The following is a 21,340-nucleotide window of genomic DNA, read 5'->3' on the forward strand; positions in this document are numbered from 1 at the left end:
TTAATTTTTACAATGATTTGATTAAATTTGGACTTGGGATATACCTATTGGGCAGGATCCCTTGGTCTCACTATTTAAGGCTTTCCTTCATTCAATGAATACTGACTAAGCCCTTGGTATATGTCAGACTGTGGTGCCTGCTGGAGATTATATCCCAGCTATGGGAAGGGATGTCTAAGAGGTGCATTCTTGGTGGACATGGCAAAGTGTGATCTCACACATATTTTAATAGCTATGCACATTATGGAGAATTTAAGGTTCTGTTTCTAGGCTTGTCAGAGAAGTAGACAGTCTTATCAGGGGAGTGGCAAGCAGTAATTTGTTATCGTTTTTTGGGGAGGAAGAGGCAACGGGTCAATTACAGTACCCATGTAATGGCATCAGTGCTGTGGTGTCATCATCTAGGTGGAATCATGATGCTGTTCACACCAACAAGTAAAGGGAAAAACAAATTGCAATTATAGCTAACACTTAAATAGCACTGACTTTCTTCCAGATATTGTCTAAATATTTTGCCTGTATTAGCTCAATACTTACAATAACCATATGAAATAGGTTTTATAATCACGGTCTGTATTAGCTTTTAAAAAATTTTTAAATTGTGGTAAAAAGTACATAACATAAAATTTACTGTCTTAACCACTTTTTTTTTCAAGGAAGATTAGCCAATCCTCCTCTTTTTGCTGAGGCAGACTGGCCCTGAGCTAACATCCGTGCCCATCTTCCTCTACTTTATGTGTGGGACGCCTACCACATCATGGCATGCCACTTGGTACCATGTCCACACCTGGGATCTGAACTGGGGAACCCTGGGCTGCTGAAGCAGAATGTGTGCACTTAACCGCTGCGCCATCGGGCCGGCCCCTGTCTTAACCATTTTTAAGTTACAATTCACTAACGTTAAGTACATTCACATTGTTGTGCAACAAATCTCTAGAACTTTTTCTTCTTGTAAAACCAAAACTTTATACCTATTGAAAAACAATTCTCCAATTCCCCCTCCCACTAGCCATTGGAAACCACCATTCTACTTTCTGTTTCTATGAATTTGACTGGATAATTTCAATTGACCTATGTTCTAGTTTACTGATTCTTTCTTCTGTTTGATTGAATCTGTTGTTGATGCTCTCTATTGAATTCTTCAGTTCAGTCTTTGTATTCTTCAGCTCCAAGATTTCAGTTTGTTTTGACGATTTCTTTTTCTTTGTTGAACTTCTGATTTTGTTCATACATTGTTTGCCTAATTTCATTTAGTTGTCTGTGTGTTTTGTAGTTCACTAAACTTCTTTAAGAGGATTATTTTGAATTCTTTGTCAGGCAGTTCACAGAACTCCATTTCTTTAGAGTCGGTTATTGGAGCTTTATTAGTTTCCTTTGGTAGTGTTGTTTTATCTGATTCTTTTTGATCTTTGAGTTGGTAGCTGCACTTTTGAGTAAGCAGTCTCCATTTCCAGACTTTACAGGTTTGCTTTGTCAGGGAAAGACAGCTCAGGTCAGCTTGGGGTATTGGCTGGGTCAGCTGGCACCATCTGTGGGCAGGTGGGGCTTGCTATCAGGGCCTCTGGTTAGACAAGGCCACGGCCTGTGCTCTGAGGTCAGGGCAGCTGCCACTGGCTGGGCTCTATGAGTAGTCAGGGCTATGAGCTGGGTTCTGTAATTTTTCCTGGTTGTATGGGGTCTCAGGTTGTACTTCCTGACCAGATGGGGCTACTGGCTGGACTCTGTGTTTGTTGCAGTTGGATGGGGCCTCCAGCTGTGCTCTGTGATCAGGTGAGGCCACAAGGTGTGCCCCAAAGTTGGGCAGGGTCCCTGTCTGGGCACCCTCGTCAGGTGGGACCACAGGCTATGCTTGTGATTGGGTGGGATCACTGGCTGGGCTCCTTGGCTGGGTGGTACCATAGGCTGAGCTTTGAGGCTGCCCTGGGTCACTGTTCAGGCTTCCTGGTTAGGCAGGGCCAGACGCTGTACTTAACAGTTAGGCAGGGCTGATGGTTTGGGTCCCTGCATAAGTGAGGCTGTAGGCTAGGCTCCTTGGCTGCTTGGGTTCTCTGGCCAGCTTCCTGGTTGGGCAGGACTAGAGGCTATACTCAGCAGTTTTGATGGGGCTGTGAATTTTCTTTCCTACACAGGCAGGATCATAGAGCGGGCTCCATGGCAAGTACAACTCTTTGGCTGGGTATCCAAATCAGGCAGAACTGCCAACCAAGCTCCCTGGCCAGATGGGGCCACTGGCTCAGTTCTGCAGATGGGCAGAACTCTTGGCTGGGATCTCTGCTCCAGTACTGCTGCAAGTAGGAATGAGGCCCTCCAAGATCTCTGTGCTGTAATCCCCACCCCCTCCTCTGTCTCTCTCTGATCCCCAGTGGTCAAGAGTCGCAGATTCCCCCAGTGAGCCTTGTGAGGCAAGACCCCGTGGGCTTCCCAGGAGGTGTCCTGCAATGCTGGGAGAGCTGGATGTCCACCTTGGGCTCTATTTTTCCCACCGGAGAAACCATAGGCCCAGAAGGGCTCTCTTGGTGCAGCACTGTGTTGGCCTGGGGGAGGGGCGATGTGCTCAGAGTGGAGCTGCTCCTCTTTCCCTTCTAATGTGGTCCTTCTTGGTCTCTGTGGTCCAGTGGGATAAGCTTCAGCCTTATCCACCAGTTCTGAGATTTTCACAATGATGTCTCATCTGTGGATAGCTGATAGCAGTTTTCTGGTGAAGGGACCTGAAGTTGGGAATGACCTATGTTGCCATCTTGAACACTCCTGAAGTTGATTTTTCCCGAGAGCATTTACGTGGCTTCTGCCAGCTCCCTGGGGACACTGCCTACTTCAGATCTTTTTCTCTGTTCCAGGATTTTGTGAACTTGGATTGCACACTCTGGTGAATATCATTTATGGTTCAAATTTTCAGGAGAAACTTTTTTTTGTTTCTCCTTTTTACTGGTCCCTAGGTTGACCCAGGCAAGTTTCCTTGCACTCCCTTTCTGCACAGAGATTTGTTTCTCCTTTACTCTTACACTAAGGATTCAGCCCTTTGCTGCCTTAGCTTTACAAGAATGTTAGATTCCCCATTTGGTCTAACCTTGCCATCAATAATGATTCTCTTACAATAAATAGTGTCTTAGAGTCAATAAGATTTAGTATTATTACCCACACTCATTTGGCACAGAACCCTGGTTTTTTCCTGAGCAACATGCTCAGAACATGTAGAACATGTGCCATTCAAAACTCACTTTGAGAAATTCTGGAGTAGATGTGTCTATGGTGACAGTGTTAAAACCTGCCATTACTGTGTCATTTATTTTAGTTCCAATGTTTTGGAGGTAGTAAGATGTACGAAGGATAAAGGATGCTAAGAATACTATCTCCATAGGAACAGGCTACTTATGTTTCTTCTTTCCAAAAACTTCCATTTTCTTAATTAACTCTAGTCCAGGGGACAAAATAGCCCTGTTTTGTATGCTAAAGTGTGTGTATGGGGTACATTTAAGCTTCTGCAAAGTCTTTTCCACTATCCTCAGAGCTTTTTTCTGATTATAAATATAATTATGTGAATATATATTAACTTTTATGTATCTGAGACTGTGCTTTTTATATCTTCCTTATTTTAAAACAAATCACATTTTAAGAAACTTCTCTCATTTTACATTCTTCAAAAATGTTTTTATTAATGGCATTCTGAAATATGAATTTATTATAAATTGCCTAACTATTCTGATTTTATGAGCATTTCAACTGTTGTCATTTTAAATTGAGTAATTCCTTCCTTGCCCATAGCCATGAGTCACATGTTGTCAAAGTGCTAGGAGGAATACTTGTTGACCATCTTGGGAAGAGAAAACAAAGTGATGGCTAGGACAAATCCTCACCCACTTGGAATTCGTTTTCTCATCAGTAGATAATGTATAAATAAGTCCAATAGAAGTATAATTGAAGTTAATATGAAAGGATGGGGAAAGGAGAAATGTGTGAGGATCTTGCACGACTTCAGGGGCTCCATTAATCTCAACTGAATATATGAATATTTTCACAATTAAGTGGAGGTCTGCAGGCCTGAAAGTCTAGCTACCCGCAGGGGCTGAGGGGCAGGTGTGTGTGAAGCTGTGAGACCACAAGCCAAGTAAAAGGAGGAAGACCTTTCCAGCACCCCTGAGCCCTTTCCAAGTGACCTGCACTTAGCTGAATTTGAAATCTCTCTTTAATTTCTGAAATTCCATTTAAAACCAACTCATTGAGAAACTCCTTCAAAAACTGCATGGCACTGAAGGGAGATCTGACTTAATGCTATTGTCTATGCAAGAAGTTTCTTCTAGGACAGCTCTTAGGCCCCGATCAAGATGGAGACTCTGGTATTTCCCTGCCCTGCCCATGTATGAGTGGGCTGGTGTGTCAGTGATACTGAGAACTGACCGTGAGGGTAACTCGGATCAATGGAATTGGGGCTGACTTGTCTCTTTTCCATTCTCTGTTTTTCACTAGAAGGTCCTGATTAGCAACAGCTTTAACTGAAAAATGTTTGGCTTTTTTTCTTAGCCCTGTTTTTCTAAGGGCAATACACTGTAAATGAGGCAAGTGAAAAAAGAAAACAACATATTTGGGAGAGATGCTAGTCTACAGAGAATGAGAGTCTTTGAATAGGGGACATTTTTGCAGTCATGTTTTTTCTTCCCATTGAAATCGTTAGCTGGTTTTGGCCTCCAAAGCCACATGTTGAGTGACAAGGCTTTCCTAGCCCCTAACACCCATTAGATAGCCACTTGCTTCCAGACTGTTAAGGGAAGTCAGCTGTCTGAGGTCTTCCTTCCCCCTGCCATCCTTCTCCTAAATTGCTTCAATGGGATTGAAAGCTTCATGGTGAAGTGGAGCCAGTAGTAATAAAAACTGTAGGGCTGTGGGGGCTGGTCTTGTGGCATAGTGGTTAAGTTTGGTGCGTTCCCCTTCGGCAGCCTGGGTTCACGGGTTCGGATCCCGAGGGCAGACCTACACCACTAGTCAGCCATGCTGTGGCAGCAAGCCACATATAAAGTAGAGGAAGACTGGCACAGATGTTAGCTCAGGGCTGATCTTCCTCAGCAAAAAATGAGGAAGATTGACAACAAATGTTACTTCAGGGCTAATCTTCTTCAGCAAAACAAACAAACAAGCAAAAAACCCCACAAAAAACAAAACCAAGACTGTAGGGCTGGGCAGATTCAGTAACATCAGGTGTGTGTTTAGAGGCCCTTCTTTGACAGGCCTGATCTTCAGTCACTTCTCTGTCCGATTGCCTCCAGGAACATCAGAATGAATGAGAGGACACAGTTCCTGCCCTCAGGAAACTTACAGTCTGGGAAGGATTTTATTTTCATGAGTGTGAAACTGATGTTGAATAACTCCATAGTCACCTTTCTCTTATTTTTCCTCCAAGAGTTTTTTTGAATTAATTTTGTCATGGACAAGCCATGTCTTGGGGCCAACCCTGTCCAATCTCAGCGCAATTCATAAGCGCCCAAATATTTCTTCCCTGCACCTCTCAACAGATTACTGTGAAGTAATCCACTCTGTAGCCGAAAACATCTGACCAAATGTAAACAGACTGTGCTTTCTTTGACACAATGTTGACTTTTAAAAACACCAGTTTAATTACTTAACGAAGTGACGTGTTATTTTTTCACCACCTTGGCCTGTCTTTCAGGGCCTGGTAAGTTTTACCCAGACTCTTATTCTCTGATGAGAGCGCCAGTGGATTCCAGCCAGTGCCCCATCCGGTAGGTGGGCTGGGGCAGATGTGCAAGCTGATCCAGCTGTGGCATGCAATGCTCCAAGGGGCTGGTGGGTGGGACCGTCACTCCTGCGGGATGGTGGCACTTGGGCCATCTCAGGTGGATGATGATGGGGTGCAGGCTAAGTTGTGCTCGGTTTATGGGCTTTCCCCTGGTTAACTTCGGTACCCTGCCTCTGTTGTGCTTGCTTTGGGACACATGGGGAAAGAATCTGCCTGGGAGGGACCAGACTCCTTTTGCTTGCTTCGCTGGATGGACTTTCCAGGGAGAAAGAGTTGGGACACAGAACAAAAAGTATGTTTTGTTGAAGTCTAGACTCTTTGCTCTGGCAGGGAAGGTCAGAGATACTGAGTCCAGCCCCTCATTGTACAGAGGAATGAAAGAGAGGAGGAACCTGAGTCCCCTAAGAACTGAGGGTCAGTGGGAGGCAAGGCTGGGACTGGAACCCACGTCTCCTGACTCTCCCTTCAGTGCTTTATCTACTCTGCTTGACAAGTGGCCACTCGATTGTCAAGACTTGGAAAAGAGAATGGCTATCTCTTCTTTAAAAAAACTGTCCTCCCCGACGCCAATCCGGGAAATATTTCCTTTATTTGGAATCTAAAGGAGACCATGCAGAAACACTCAGTACAATATGACTATGGGGAGAAAATGAACCCTCTTGTTGAGAGAGAGTTCATGTCTTGGGGTATCTCCCACAGCTTAAGCCCTTAGAAAAGCCAGGCCTCCACCTAGGCAAACTGCCTCCTGGAATCATCTGGAAGCTTGAGGCTGCCTTCTGCCAGCAAACACTCCAACCAAACTGCCAGTGAGAGGCAATTTAAATATAATCTGTCTTGAGGAGATTTTCAACCAGATTTCTGGACCAGAGGGGTTTGAATAAAGGTCAGCTAAGTCTCTAAACTGAATCATGGATCCTTTTTAAGAACATGTCTTATCCCAATCCATTATCAAATCCGCGTGATTTTCACGGAGCCCACTCTGGGTTTGAGTGCACTATTTATACATGTAACTTACTTTAAAAGCACCCCATGTCCTCAGGATTTTTAATAAGGATGAACTGTCCCCCACCAGGTATAGAGCCAAAAAAAAAAAAAACCCAAAAACCCAAACCAATGTTGGTTGAGGCCCTATTTAGGAAATTCACGTTTGAAACTATGCAACTACTGGCGCCGTGTACTTGTGCGATGATATTATCTGATGACAATTTATCATTGTCAGTGGGATACAAAGCTGTGTATGTTTTGTCTTTTTTAAATTCTGCTGTGATATGGAAGCAATTATCTTGTCAAGGCCAGAAAAACTTTAGTTCTGTCAAACAATGTAAGAAAACCCACAATGAAAAGTTTGGAAAGTGACGTGAAAGAGTTCAACTACTCTCCAGGCTTAGATGACTTCATGGGTTTGGGTACCTGTGAGCCTGTCTCAGCCTGGCATGGCAGTTCCTGTCCCACTGGCCTTCCAGATGTACATTGTGGAAAACCCAGGGAGGGGCGGGGCCTCTGGCTGTGTCCTTCCCTCCTGGATCCTGCTAGTGGGTTTCTGTTAATTACACAAATCAGTAACAGATGTGCTGAGGCTGAAGCCCTCATATTTATCCCACAGTGTGTTTTCTTTAAATGACAAATGTTCTTTAAGGCCAAAACAAGAAAAAAATATCATTATATAGTTTTCCTCTGCATCACACAACAAAGGCTGGATACATGGTTCCGAAGAGGTGGTTGATCCTGTTATTTGAACAAGGCGCTCAGCCAATGATCTCGGAGTGGGAAGCCCTTTGTAACTGTTTCAGAGCCTTATTAAGATTTAAATGTGGTATTCTATAAATCATAGATTTTGTGTTCTGTTCCCCAAGCTGTTTGACTGTAATTTGTAGCTGGATTATTTTTGCTCTAAATAAAATGGTTGATAAGGTTGATAAATTGCTCCCTCAAAGAAGGGAGCAAGGAGGAGCTTTCCTTAAACAGGAAAACAGTGAAGTTGGAAAAACGGAGAACTCTCCTTTCCCTTTTTTTCTGATCTGTGAAGAGACACAGGGCTCCAGATACGCTAATGGCATCTCACAGGAGCATGGCTTTTCTCTCTTATTCAGAATATGGGAGATGGGGAACAGGAAATTTGGAAAGTAGAGGTGGAGTGGCTGCCCCTAGGTGTACAGGGGACCTAGAACAAATACTTTTTTGTGGGACTCCTGTTTATATAAACAATTTGAGTTATCCAAATTCAGTTTCATCACCATTTCACAGGTCTAGTCTTGGGCCAGAATGTTTCCCAAACTAGAGGCTCCAGAGGAATTACCACCCCCCCCCCCCGCCACTGCCAACTCTGCCCATCTCTTTGGGGCATCTGGTCAACCGATGTGTATGTGGGGTGGGGGTGGATAGTGGAGGTGGTAGAGGGCTTGAGCATACCTGGAAGGGAAGAAACTCAGATGGCATCCCTGTGGGTCATGATCTGGGCTGGTGTGCCCCTCTGAGCTGGTCCTAGTCACCAGAGGGAGCCTTCAATATTTTCCGAGAGTATCTAGGGACCTTAAGGAGAAGTGGAGCATTCATTAGGATAACTATTTGAGTAGCTGGAGATCTCTTGCAAGGGCAGGAAGAAGCCTGTTGTAGAAGAAATACCACTGGTGACTAATTTTTGTCACAACTGTAAAGTTTAAACTGTCCTCCACTGAATGCAGCAGATACAAGAACCCAGCTGCCCCCTCTTGTGTCAAATAGTAAGTGATGAAGTGTAAAACAGTGACAGTCACTAACTCGTTGTTTTGCAAAATACAGTTTTCTGAAGTTTATGGTCTAAACTGTACTAAGCCAATGCACATCACTGAAAAAAGGTGTTTTTTAAGGTGAATGACTCAGGTTAACACATCTTGGTGGAGCCCAAGGCAAAACTAAACAGTGATTGATGTAATTAAGTATTCATGAGGAAAATGCATAATTATATCAAGGTATTCAGTTTCCTTTAAATGTTGTTCTAATTTTCTATTGATTTCATTAATATAGTAGTTTATTATAGAAATGTCTATGGTTATGTGGAGCAATAAAGAATTGTATTTTCATAAAAAAGTATAATTAGTAGAAAAATGTACCTTTTTATTTACCCATTAAACAAATCACTTGAAGCTCGGATCCTTGCTTGCCCCTCCCTCCCTCCCTCCCTCCCTCTGTCTTTCCCTTCCTTCCTTCCATAAACAGGTGCTCACTTATTGAGCAGTATCTGTTTGTCAGGTGCTGCTGCTGGCCTGGCGTTTGCTCATTTCATTGAATACTCACAGCTTCCCTCACATCTCCATTTTGTAGCCAAGGAAACTAAGACTCAGAGACATTGCGTATCTTCCTCAAGAACATGCAGTTCTGTCTTCTAACTCCAACACCCTTATGCTTAAGACATTAATTTCCTTTTGTTGAGTACTTGCCATGTGCCAGGCACGGAGTCAGGTTCCTGGGCCCCACAGATGAAGAAGTCATATAACCCGCTCCCAGGGAGCTCATGGTCTAGCGGGGTGGGGCTGGGAACCGGCACATCCATCATTCTAAGTTGACAATTATGAAGAAGTGAGGTTGGAGTGTCACGGGACTACCAAGAAGTGGCCTGGAATTGGACATGTTTATTTAATGACACATTTTAATGAAAAAAAAAAAAAGACTGTTTTCCAAAACAAAAACAAATTAGTGACTGTCACTGTTTTACACTTAATCACTTACTATTTGGCACAATAGGAGGCAGCTGGGTTCTTGTATCTGCTTCTGCGTTCAGTCGACTGTGATTATAAGTCATACACACTCATGTGAGAATAAGAGTGAAAAGGGCAAATACATAACTTCTTAGTATTATTGTGAAATAGTTTTGACATTGTGGATCCCCTAAAAGGTCCCTAGACCATACTTTGAAAATCTTTGTGTTCAAAATATAACATCAGGCCATCTCCTAAGCTTGATGGGCCGCTGCTTCTCCATCTGTAAATTGGAGCCTGCTAATGGTATCTACCTCATCAAGTTGTCATGAGGATTTAATGAGTCTATACGTGTAAAGCTCTTAAAATAGTGCCTGGTACATAGTAGGTACTCAGTAAATATCAGCTAGTTTTCTTATTTGTTTTGTTGTTGCGATTCTGAATGGCAGTAAAAATTCTTCCAAGAAATTGCGAAAACTCCTTTAAACTTCATTCTCACTGATTTTTACCCCAGTCCTTTCTTGCTCCAGTTGTGAAATGAGGCGTCTAATCTGAGTGCCAGCTTATAAATGCTGCTGTCAAATGATTGTAGGTTTTAATGCTAGCCAGTTTGTGATTATGATGATACTTCATGCCAGACCATCAGCTACTCACAGTTCAGCATGTCATAATTTCCCAGATTCTTTCTTTTTTCTTAATATCTGAAATCATCTCTTCTCAGCAAGTGGATGTTGGGTAGTGGACGAGGTGGAGGAAGAAGTAATTTGACAGCACCAGGTTCTGCCTGTGCTGCAAGGCTTCAATAGAACTGCTTTCCCTTCTTCCATTTTCCGTACTGCAATCATGAAATGAACTGATGTATTTTAGGAATGAAAGTCAGACGCCATCATCACATCATTGAGGATTGGTGTCAGCTACTGCTTTTTTGGGGGGGAGGGGTGTGCATAGGAGTGAGTGAAATTCTCAATCTTGACTTGACTGTGGAATCACCTGGGAAATTTTTAAAACTCCCCAGCCTGGATCATCCTAACCCCAAAGATACTAATTGACCTGGAGAGTGACATGGGCATCAGGACTTTTTAAATCCTCCCAGTGTCCAAGGTCTCACCAGGCTGTGACTGAAAACCAAGGTCACGTGTTTCCTTTTTTCATTGTAAAATAAAACTTAGCTACAAAAAGTATATAATATGTAAATGTCATCTTAAATTGTTGTAAAGGGAAACCCATGTAACCATGATCCAGCGCAAGAGAGGTAACGTCGCCAAGCCCCAGCTGCCCTTGTCTTTTCTCAGTCACCCGCTTTCCCCTATTCTCTAGAAGTAACTATTACCCAGGCACTTTGTAATCACTTTGTTGCTCTGTTTTATAATTTTACCATGAGTATGAATCCCTAAACAACACAGAATAGGTCGGCACGTTTGTGAACTTTGTTGAAATGGAATCATACTTTTTTGTCTGACTTCTTTTGCTCAACGTGATATGTATTTTTTGATTCATTTGTGTTTTTGGAGACAGCTATAGTTCCTGTCTTTTCATTATGCTATAGTTTCCTATTTTGTCAGTATACTGCAATGTCTTTCTCCATTCCACTCCTGATGAATATTTGGGTTGTTTCTGGTTTGGGACTGTTACAACTAGTGCTGCTGGGAGTATTTTCCTGTCTCCTGGTGCATGAAGGCAGACATCTAGGAGGAGAGTTGTTGGACACATTTGCTCATCAGAAGGAAGAGAGAGGGGCTGAGCTGCAGTTTTGGTGGGCTCTTGTGATGGCCAGGAGTTGGCATCCGGGAGCCTGTTAACACTCCTGCTGTGGGCTGAGACCTTGGAGGGTTGCACTGCTCTGAGCCGTGTGCCCTGGGGGTGTTGAGCTACTGGAGGCAACTGAGAGGCTCAAGATCATCTGCTTTTGGTTGCTTCCTAGGACTGGAAGGACAAGGTTCAGTGCCCATCAAGGGTAGAGATCCTGATGAAACACTTCCCACTCTAGGCTGGGACCCAAGGACAGCCTCCTGGCTATAGGGCACAGGGTGCATTATGGCAGGATGGCTCCTGGCCCAGAAGAACATCAGGCCTTCACTCCAACCTCAGCAGCTGGTAGAAGAAAAGAAATATAGTCTCTGGAGAAAGATAATAACATCTTAGGCCTTGAAGTAGTTCTTTAGTTCTAATCCTCTCCTTGGCCTTGACAGATAAATTCCCTACTATCTTTGGTTCATTGATGCTTTCCTGAAGATGCCTTTGTTTTTTTTTGGGGGGGTCTCAGCTTTTTTCATTATCTTCAGCGGGCAGTTTGGTATGAATCAGTTGTTATGGCACATGCTTCCATCTTGTATGAGTGCCATAAATCTTGGCTTATTTCAGATGCCTCTGCTAAAATACCCTGGGGGTTTCCAGGGAATGCTGATGGGCTTTTCCAGTCTATTCTCATGGTTGCCTAACACCCCAGGCTACTGCCCTGCCCTGCTGCAGGTTCTCTCCTGCAACATTGAGTCTAAGATCCTTCAGGTAACTGTTGCTATCTCGTACTACTTTGTTCCGAGCATGGATGTAGGCTGTGGTATGCTAGGGCTGGCCCATATTGGTTCATAAGAGCTGTTGTTAAGTTGTCAGGAATTATATGAGCCAGTGGTTAAACACAGCCATTATTAAAAATTAAATGATATAAACTTACAATTTAAATAAATTATATTAAAAACAAAATTCGTAAATATTCAAAACTCACTTCCTTATTATTATATGATGTTTTACTATTTATGCTCTTGAGGTTATTTGTATCTATTGGATCTGTAGGGTAGAAATGCTATATAATGGCATGCTATGGCACATCTCTTCCCAACTCTGCTTTTAGTGATATCACTGCTTGGACAGCCATGGCGGAAATATTTATGCCATGGAAGTTGGCAAATGCTATAAACCAGGGCTTTTTTTTTTTTTTTAAGAGCTAGTTGTTAAACACTTAGCATATCACTGGACATAGGCCCCCTTTTCAAATCCTTACAGCAGAGTTCAAACAGACTCAAAGTATAGAGTTTAACAAGACAATAATACAAAGGAGTTATCATTTGGAGAACTTAAAAACTGGATATTAGAAGTGGTTATTCTGGTCACAAGCCTACACTCTTGATGATAGTCCTTAATGTTGCTGCTTAGCCTAGATACTGTCTTGACTATTTATTGGTGGTGGAATTCAACTTTCCTGCCTAGCTTTGGCCTACCCTCAAAGAGAATGATGTTGCACAGGTCTTTGCTATGTGGATTCCAGGCCGCAACCATCTGAGTGAGATACACAGAGAGTAAAACAATTTCCTTCCTTCCCCTGTCTACCCACTCCTCCTTTTCCCTTTTCTGTTCTCACTTTTTTGCCCTAAGATTGAACTCCTCCCAAGATGGTTGACGGCGGGAATGTCCATCCTCCTTACTTCTTACCATGAGGCTAACCTGGCTCAGAATGCAATACTCAGTGTATTTCACAGTGTCTGGTTTATTCAGTGTTGAATAAAGCCACCCGTGGAGCTTCAACAGAGCAGTCCAGGTTGAGATTCGGCCTCTGAAGACTGGCCTCCACTTCCCCTTTCCTTGAGCAAGTAGACACCCATTCTAAGAGTAAACAATAATGCTTAGATATAGTGTAGTCCAAATCCAGATTTAGCAATAAAGACACCAACATATTTCTCTTCAATATAATCTACCTGCACAGGACACAATTTAAAAGATTGCCTTATTTATTTAAATACCTATGTAGAACCTACTTTTATCTCCTCTGTCTGGAACATTTGTATTTAAGATTCCTCATTGCTCTCAGAACTTCCCTAAGAAGAAAATGTGCTTCAGAATATATTCAAAACCCATCACTTCTCCTTGCTGGTCACCTGATCCAGCCAACTCCACCCTCCAGTGGACCACTGCAGTAGCCTCCTAAGTGGTTTCCCAGCTTCCACCATTGCCCCTCTTCAGTCTGTTCTCAGCACAGCATCCAGAGTAATCTTGTTAGACTACAAGTCGAATCAGATTGTTTCTTTGCTCAAAATCCTCTCACGTCTTCTCATTTCACTTAGAGAATAAACCATGTTTACCTGCGTAGGATCCTCCTCCTTACTGCTTTGACATGCATTGTTCTCCCTGTGACTCACTTTGCTCTTGCCAAATGGGCTGTCTTGCTGTCCTTTGAACATACCGGATGCTTTCTTGCCTTAGGGATTTTTCCTGGGATCTACTTGCAGTAGGGAATGCTCCTATCCTAGAAAGCTATTTCAATCCCTTATTTCCTTCAGATCTTTTCTCAAATGTCACTTTTTTTTTTTTTTTTTTGCTGAGGAAGATTTTCTCTGAGCTGACATCCATGCCAATCTTCCTCTATTTTTTAAGATGTGGGCTGCCAGCACAGTATGGCTGCTAGCAGAGTGGTGTAGGTCTGTGCCCCAGAACTGAACCCGGGCCACTGAAGTGGAGCATGCCAAACTTAACCACTAGGCCACCGGGACTGACTCATCAAATGTCACTTCTTAGTGACAGTGCCAATCACCTTCTTTCAATTACAACCCTCCCATATTTTCTATTCCTCTTTCCTCCCTAATACTTATCTTCTCACTTACTCACCACCCCCATATATATATATATATATATGTGTGTGTGTGTGTGATCTTGTTTATTGTCTGTTTCCTGCCCCCATTAGAAAAATTTTTATCTGATTATATCATGTTGAATTACCATTGCCTAGAACCTAGTATCTGGCACATAATGCTTTCTTGATAAATGCTTATTGAATGAATGAATGAATGGTGGATAGAGTGGCAGAACAGACATCAGTTAGGTGCTGGAGACCTAGGTTTTAATTTTTGCCTTTGCCTATAATAAGCTCCATAACGCTTATTACATTCTGTTCCTACGTCTCTGTGTACTTATCAACAAAATGGGGATATAATGACTGTTTCACATGCCTCATTGACTTTTAGTGAGGCTCATGCAAGGAAGTGCCCTACATAGGTGTGGGGGGATATTTGTACTGTTTTACTCATTTATACCCAGTATAGTGAGCAGCTAGCTCCATGCCACCTTGCCTTAAACCACTCCCAAGCAAAGCTCTCCATGTGAACACAGGGTAGGGCTGGTGGGTTCATTTTTGCATCTCCCTCTGAACATTTTAGTGGGTCCTTTACTTACCACTGAGATCAGATAATTGGACTTATTAGAAGCCATTGAAGACCTGAAGAGTGACATAACCTACCACAAGGGTCCGGAACCTTTTGTGTGTCCAGCATTGTGTTAGCTATTCTACATATGATCTCCTTTCATCCCCACTCAACTCTTTAAGGAGAATATGGTTTCATTTTAGAGATGAAGACATTGAGATTTAGAGGGATCTAGTACCCCTCTAAGGCAGCAGAGCTGATGAGAGACAGCCCAGGGGAGAATGCGTGTCTCTCTGCCTCTAACACCAAGTTCCCATACACCTCAGGAAATGGAGGTTTTTAATCCAAGAGCCGAAAAGTGAGTATGCTTACTCCTGTGGGTGGTGTTTCTCATGGGTGTTTCTTTCTTTTCAGACCGTTTATGACCAGTGGTTCATTACCCTCTTTAACATTGTCTACACATCACTACCTGTTTTAGCCATGGGGATTTTTGACCAGGTACGTGATTTTCTGTCTTTATAACTTAATTTGCTCTATTGATGCCTTTTAGTTGCTTCTAGCTCCTATGTAGAAGACGCAGCCGTGGAAAGAGTCCTAGGAGTGCGGTTGTTTCAATAGGCGTTACGTGGCTCAGCAACCCTTCCAGATCCCCCACCTCCCCAAAAGGCTTCTCTGATCACTTTGGCTGCTCTCCTCTCAAAGATTCCCACCCCACATTGTCGCTCTAAAGGCTCTGGGATGTCCTACAGGAAGTCGTCTCTCTCTTTCATTTCATCTTAGCCCAGTGTTTCCCAAACTCCTATGAGCGTTTTACTTATTTATTTTTCATACAGAACCTATTAATATGCCTCAGAACTAGCGCCTTGTGGGTCACACCCCAGGAAATAGTGTATTACTCTGAGAGTTCAGGGAACCACACTCTGATAGATGGAAAATCATGGGCCTAGATTGGAGCGCAGAGAGCTGGCATCTGCGATGAGCCTCTGTTGGCCAGCACAGCCCAGCACAGGAGCAACAGGCCTGCGGAGCACCCTGCCAACACAGGAGGAAGACACGAAGAAGCCCCTCGGCCGTAGAGAGGAGGGGCACAGTCTTCCTTTGTCTAGCTCAACGTGCTTGAGGGGAGAGAGGGAGGGAATCAATTATTAAAATGGTAGATCCTTGGCACACTCAGACCTTGGAAAGCACTTCCTGGAAGAGGGGGAAAGTCTGGCTGCCTATGGGGAAGTGGAAGGCTAGCCAGAGGAGTTTCCATGGCACAATTAGAGTGTATTGTTTAAAAAAATTTTTTTGAAGTATTTTTAAGGAGACCAGATTTTCTCCAGGCTCTTGTTAGATCTGTTGGCTAGGCCTCATTTTCTGGCCCAAAGCCGTCTATTGCAAAATATAAATCTTAACATTATGAGCTCACTCCAGTCTCCTATTCTATCACTTTGTAGTCCCTTGTAAGCCTAACTTCTCATACGTAAAAGGGCCAGCTTGTGAAGGGCTTATTTTGTGGAATTCTACAAAAAATAATGAATTACCAAAGGCCTGAGATGTAAAGGATGGAGCACATTCATTTCCAAGTGCCCATGCTTTCAAGGGTTTCTTTCCTTGGTGCTTTATAGCTGCCCAGAATGTGGAATGAAATAATAAAAATAAAGCAGTTTCTGGGAAAAGATGGTTATTGTGCAATTTGAAAATAAAATATAATAAGGCCCCTTATTGCCATCAAGTTGAGTGTCTGCCCCTCTCCTTTCCCACTTTGTCAACTTTGGCCCTTAAACTGATTGCGGGATCACAGAAGGCAATGCTGCAAGGCTTGGTGATCATTTATGGATCCACTCATTTTATAAGGAGGAAACCAATGCTCAGAGGTTCATGAAGCCATATGGCCAATAAGTGACAGAAGTCAGCTGAGCACCAGGCATGTAACTCTGAGGTTGCTGTGCTATTCCTATTGTTATTATTACCATCATCACTATTTTACTTGTTATTATTTATAGAAGCATCTACTATTTATTACCTACAGTGTGGCAAGAACTCTGCTGAATACATACCTATTTACTCATGACAGTGGTCCTGTGAAGGAGGTGCTGTTGTGTGCATTTCTGGAGATGAGGAAACTGAGGCTCAGACAGGTTAAGGAACAGGTCTAGGATTACACACCTGCTAAGCAGCAGAGCAGGCTTTGAACTCAGGATTGTCTGGTTTCAAGCCTGTGTGTGGAGCCCCACCAGTCACTGAGCAGAAGCTCCCAACAACATCCTCAAACAGAACTTCCTAAGAGAATATGTCAGTGTTCTTCATGGGACCCTGTTTGGCAAGATCCAGCAAGCGGGAAGGGGAACTTCGTCTGCCCCCAGCGTTCACTCCTGTGTTGCTCCTTCTTCCATTGCTTCTCCTCCATCCGTGGTCCTCTGATGTCCCCAGTGGTCAGTCTTTGCCATCCTTTTTGGTTTTGGCATTTGGCTTCAGTGCTCACAATGTCATCATCAGCATTACTTTGGATCTGGTTGGAAACGCAGAGCCTCAGGCCCCACCACAGACCTACTGAATCATAATCTGCTCCCCAGGTGATCTGTGTGCATAGTAAGTTTGAGATGCACTGCTTTAGTTTCTCCCGGGATGCTGTTGGGGCCAAACATGATGCCTTCTCCTTCTGCTTCAACTTTTTGTCCTGAACTCTTGGAAGAAGCTGCTGTTGGAATCCTCGCTGGGTAGAACACTCAGCTCTTCAAGCTCAGCTCCCTTCCCACCTGGGATCCCACATGGAATTTCCCCCTTTCCCTGTTCCCCTCACCCGAGTGCTCCCCGACTCCCAACCCCCAAAGTTGGGAACGCCTATGGCCAATTCCAACTCTGCAGCTCTCTGTTGCCATCTCCTGATCACTACCACTCACTGCTTTGGCAATTAGCCCCTGGGGGCCCATAGGCTGTATATAATGCACTAGAACTCTGGGAGCATGAGTGCAGCTGCAGGAGCGTATAGGAAGGAAACTTCAGCTTGAAGCCAAATATATGGGTGCAAGTCACGTTCTGGTTCTGCTAGAACTGCTGTGTGACCTCTCATAAATCTCAGAGACTCAAGTTCCTCCTCTACAAAATAGGGATCATTTTATTATCTTTTGGGTTATGGTGAGAATGAAAATAAGGCAAGAAGTAGTGCATATTAAGTCATGCTTAGCCATGCACCGGCTATTTCCAGAGACGGGGAATTCTCTCTCTCTGACTTCTCCTCAAGCCTCCTCCACTGAAGTACTATTCTGTTGACAGGATGTGAATGACCAGAACAGCATGGACTATCCCCAGCTCTACCAACCTGGACAGTTGAATCTACTTTTTAACAAGCGTAAATTTTTAATCTGCATGGCGCACGGAATCTACACCTCATTAGCCCTTTTCTTCATCCCCTACGGGGCCTTTTACAACGCAGCTGGAGAAGATGGGCAGCACCTTGCAGACTACCAGTCTTTTGCAGTTACCATGGCCACATCCTTGGTCATTGTGGTCAGTGTACAGGTAACCCTGCTGGTAAAAATATCTTAATTTGATAGCTTTACAACTTTTAAAATTTCGTTTTATTGTTGACTGATTTTGTCTACTTGTTGGGGGAAAAATAATAATTCTAAAAGAGTACTGGGGTTTTCTTTTTAACTACACATTTTGAGATGAAAACAGGAAGCCTTAATATGTATTACCAGACGTAGGGGATTAGCATTGGGTGTCTATAACATTCATGTTAGTAGAAACCTGACAAGGAATCACTTCTTGGGGTTGAGCATTGTATATAAAGAGAACTGATTATATGCTACTTCCTTCTTGCATTTGAAGGAGAAAAGTTTTCCAACAATAACACAAAGAGAAATTTTCCCGTGATTTCTGTAAGACTTAATAACTTTCAGGTTTTAAAGTAAGATCTAAAGTTTATTGGGTAATACATTTCTGTGGAATTATTCAAGAGGTTCAATGTCATCTGTGGCATATAGGAATCTCAAATTCAGAGAAGCTCTTCTGGTGGGGGAGATTTCTGATGATCATTGGTCTTTATTGGACATCTTGAGTTTGTTTCTATTTCCTTTTCAATGTAAATGGTGGACAGTGTTGTTAGATATGAGGTAGAGTTCACAAAAGCTTTCTGATGCTTTAAAGTCTGTACCTGTGTGTGGATACAGCAAGCAATGTGAACTCGGTTTTTTGTTTTGTTTTGTTTTGTTTTGTTTTTTAAAGGGCAAGTATCATTTAAGGGCTTAATTTTTTTTTCCTTCCCCAAAACCCCAGTACGTGGTTGTATATCCTAGTTATAAGTCATTCTAGTTCTTCTATGTGACCCACCACCACAGCATGGCTACTGACAGACAAGTGTTACGGTTCCATGAGTGGGAAGTGAAGCCAGGCCACCAAAGCAGTGAGTGCCAAACTTTAACCACTAGGCCATTACGGCTGGCTCAAGGGTTTAATTTTTATAGAGTTTGAATTGCCTTTGGTCAGTCCTTTTTCTATCCTATAAACAATCCCTTTTATAAACCTTAGCTGCTCATATCCACCAGAGGATCTCATTAAACCCCAGACTTTCTCTTCACGACTCAATAAATATTTATTAGATTGAATGAGTCAAATGTAAGCGTATTGCTTTTAAAGGACATTTCTGCCATTCCTTCATCCATCTAAGTGAGTATCATTCAGTTCACACCAAAGTCATCTCACACGTGACATCTTGGGAGTTCAAAAATTCAGGATCAGGGGGCTGGCCCAGTGGCGCAGCAGTTAAGTTCCCATGTTCCGCTTCTCGGCGGCCTGGGGTTTGCTGGTTTGGATCTCGGGTGCGGACACGGCACCACTTGGCAAAGCCATGCTGTGGCAGGTGTCCCACGTATAAAGTAGAGGCAGACGGGCACGGATGTTAGCTCAGGGCCAGTCTTCCTCAGCAAAAAGAGGAGGATTGGCAGCAGACGTTAGCTCAGGGCTAATCTTCCTCAAAAAAAAAAAAAAAATTCAGGATCAGCAAGTAGCATCCAAAAGCAGAACCAGATTTCTCCACTCAAAAAGGAGTTCTGTTTGTCTGTTTCACAACTAAATAAAGCCTCCTGAAGCTCTGTGACCCCTCCGTGCTTAGTTGCCCTATATTCAGTTCTGTAGCAGAGGAGGAAGTACGTAGTGGAGTGACTTGGAAGCCTCTGACATAGCTAAGGCATTCATCATGAGAGTCTATTACCTGGATAAGGTGTGTGTCACCTCACAAGAAGCTATTGATGCATCTTTTCTTATAGCTATTGCCACGATATTGGGCACTCCAATCTCTGTTTTGTTTTGTTGTCTTTTCGATCACTGAGTGCAGTCTGTGTATACTCTTATGGTTCCAGCCCAGAAAATTAGGTGATCTACTCCTTGTCGTGAGGGTGTGTTTCCAGTTCTCTGGATTCTCCTTCTGGTGGGGAGGGCAGTTGTTGGATGTACAGGGACATGGCTTTAGTGGTAACAGCTTATTCACCTCCAGATCAAGCCTGTTACTTGGTGCTCCAAGAGATAATTTGAAAGGTAGTAACTGAATTAAAAGGCCAATATCTGAGAGAAAAAGCAAATGGAAAATATACTTCAAACTGTCCTTTACATTATCTGCTATATCAGTGAGGGTAAAAAATTACCTGGAAAATTCTTTGTAGATATGACAGGCATTATATGTTTTTAGTGAAACTAATTTTCATAATTAACCCTACAATTTTTGGTTAGCTTTATCTTTTTAATTAAAAAAAAACCCTGTTGATATTCCTATATCTCTTTTTCTCTTTTTCCTTTTGCTTGTCCATAATTGATTTTCTTATATTCTATCACAGCAGCCACTGCTGTGTTTTTATATTAACTTTAGATTTAGAATTTCAACTTGAGGAATATATAGATTCTCGTCAATTTAGTCTAACGCTTATTTTTATTTCTAGGAAGCCCTGAAAATATTTGCTTTACCATAGAATTCTCAGACTTGAGTGTGTAAATGCTTTTAACCATGAAGGCTCAGCGATGTTGGCTTCAATCAGAAACTGCTGTCCTTAATACATAGAATAAGTTTCAGGAATTTTGTGAATCAGCTCACTTTGACAGGGGCATTCATATCCTTTTCTCATTGTCTATGCTTGACGTCATTGTGGCAATAACTCCCATGAAAGTTCCATGATCTATAATTACAGTTAGAAATCTTATTTACGTGTCCTGATGCTATAGGCCAATCTTCAGCAGTCTCATTTTTTTAAAAAAAATCAGGTTTTTTTTTTTTTAGTAATTTGAATTATAAAATACTCCTTTTGACATTTCAAACAATATAGGAGTGTTTAGAATAAAATGAACTATCTTCCTTTCCTTCCCCATGCTCCCTTGGTTAACTACCATTATGATTACCAATAGCTTAAATCCTTCCACATTTTTTTCTTTGCTTTGAGACACACACACATACAGTCAACAAAAGAGATCATAGCTTTGCATATTATTCTGTAAAATGCTTTTCTCACTTAACCAGATATTCTGGACAGCTTTCCAAATCAGCACATTCAGATCCATCTTAATCTTTTTAAGATCTGCACAGGATTTCATAATATGGGTATGCAATAATTTATTCATCAGTTCTCTATTGACAGACTTTCAAGATGTTTCCATTTTTTGTTGTTGTTATTGAAGCGAAGCTGCAATGCATACACTAGTACATGTATTTTCGGTACTGTCAGATAAATTCCCAGAAATGAAATTTCTGGTGTCAGAAATCCTGTTATCAAGCTGATAGATGAAAAATGGTATTTTGCTTTTTTCATTGCTGGGTC

General features: G+C 42.6%; 1 protein-coding gene across 8 annotated transcripts in view; it reads left to right on the forward strand.

Annotated features, from left to right (window-relative positions):
* The window catches only part of ATP8B4 (ATPase phospholipid transporting 8B4 (putative)), a 216,204-nt gene that overhangs the window by 184,253 nt on the left and 10,611 nt on the right, over nt 1–21,340 (forward strand). For all 8 annotated transcript variants that reach the window (XR_011499559.1, XM_044764905.2, XM_044764906.2 and 5 more), the window contains 2 exons: nt 14,967–15,050; nt 17,811–18,056. Coding sequence is in view for 7 of the 8 variants with exons in the window: in XM_044764905.2 (XP_044620840.1) it covers nt 14,967–15,050; nt 17,811–18,056 (330 nt within the window). In the remaining variant the exon portion in view is untranslated. The remainder of the gene's footprint in view (nt 1–14,966; nt 15,051–17,810; nt 18,057–21,340) is intronic.

This window comes from Equus asinus, chromosome 2 (assembly GCF_041296235.1).
Source record: "Equus asinus isolate D_3611 breed Donkey chromosome 2, EquAss-T2T_v2, whole genome shotgun sequence".
In the NCBI taxonomy this organism is placed as follows: Eukaryota; Metazoa; Chordata; class Mammalia; order Perissodactyla; family Equidae; genus Equus; species Equus asinus.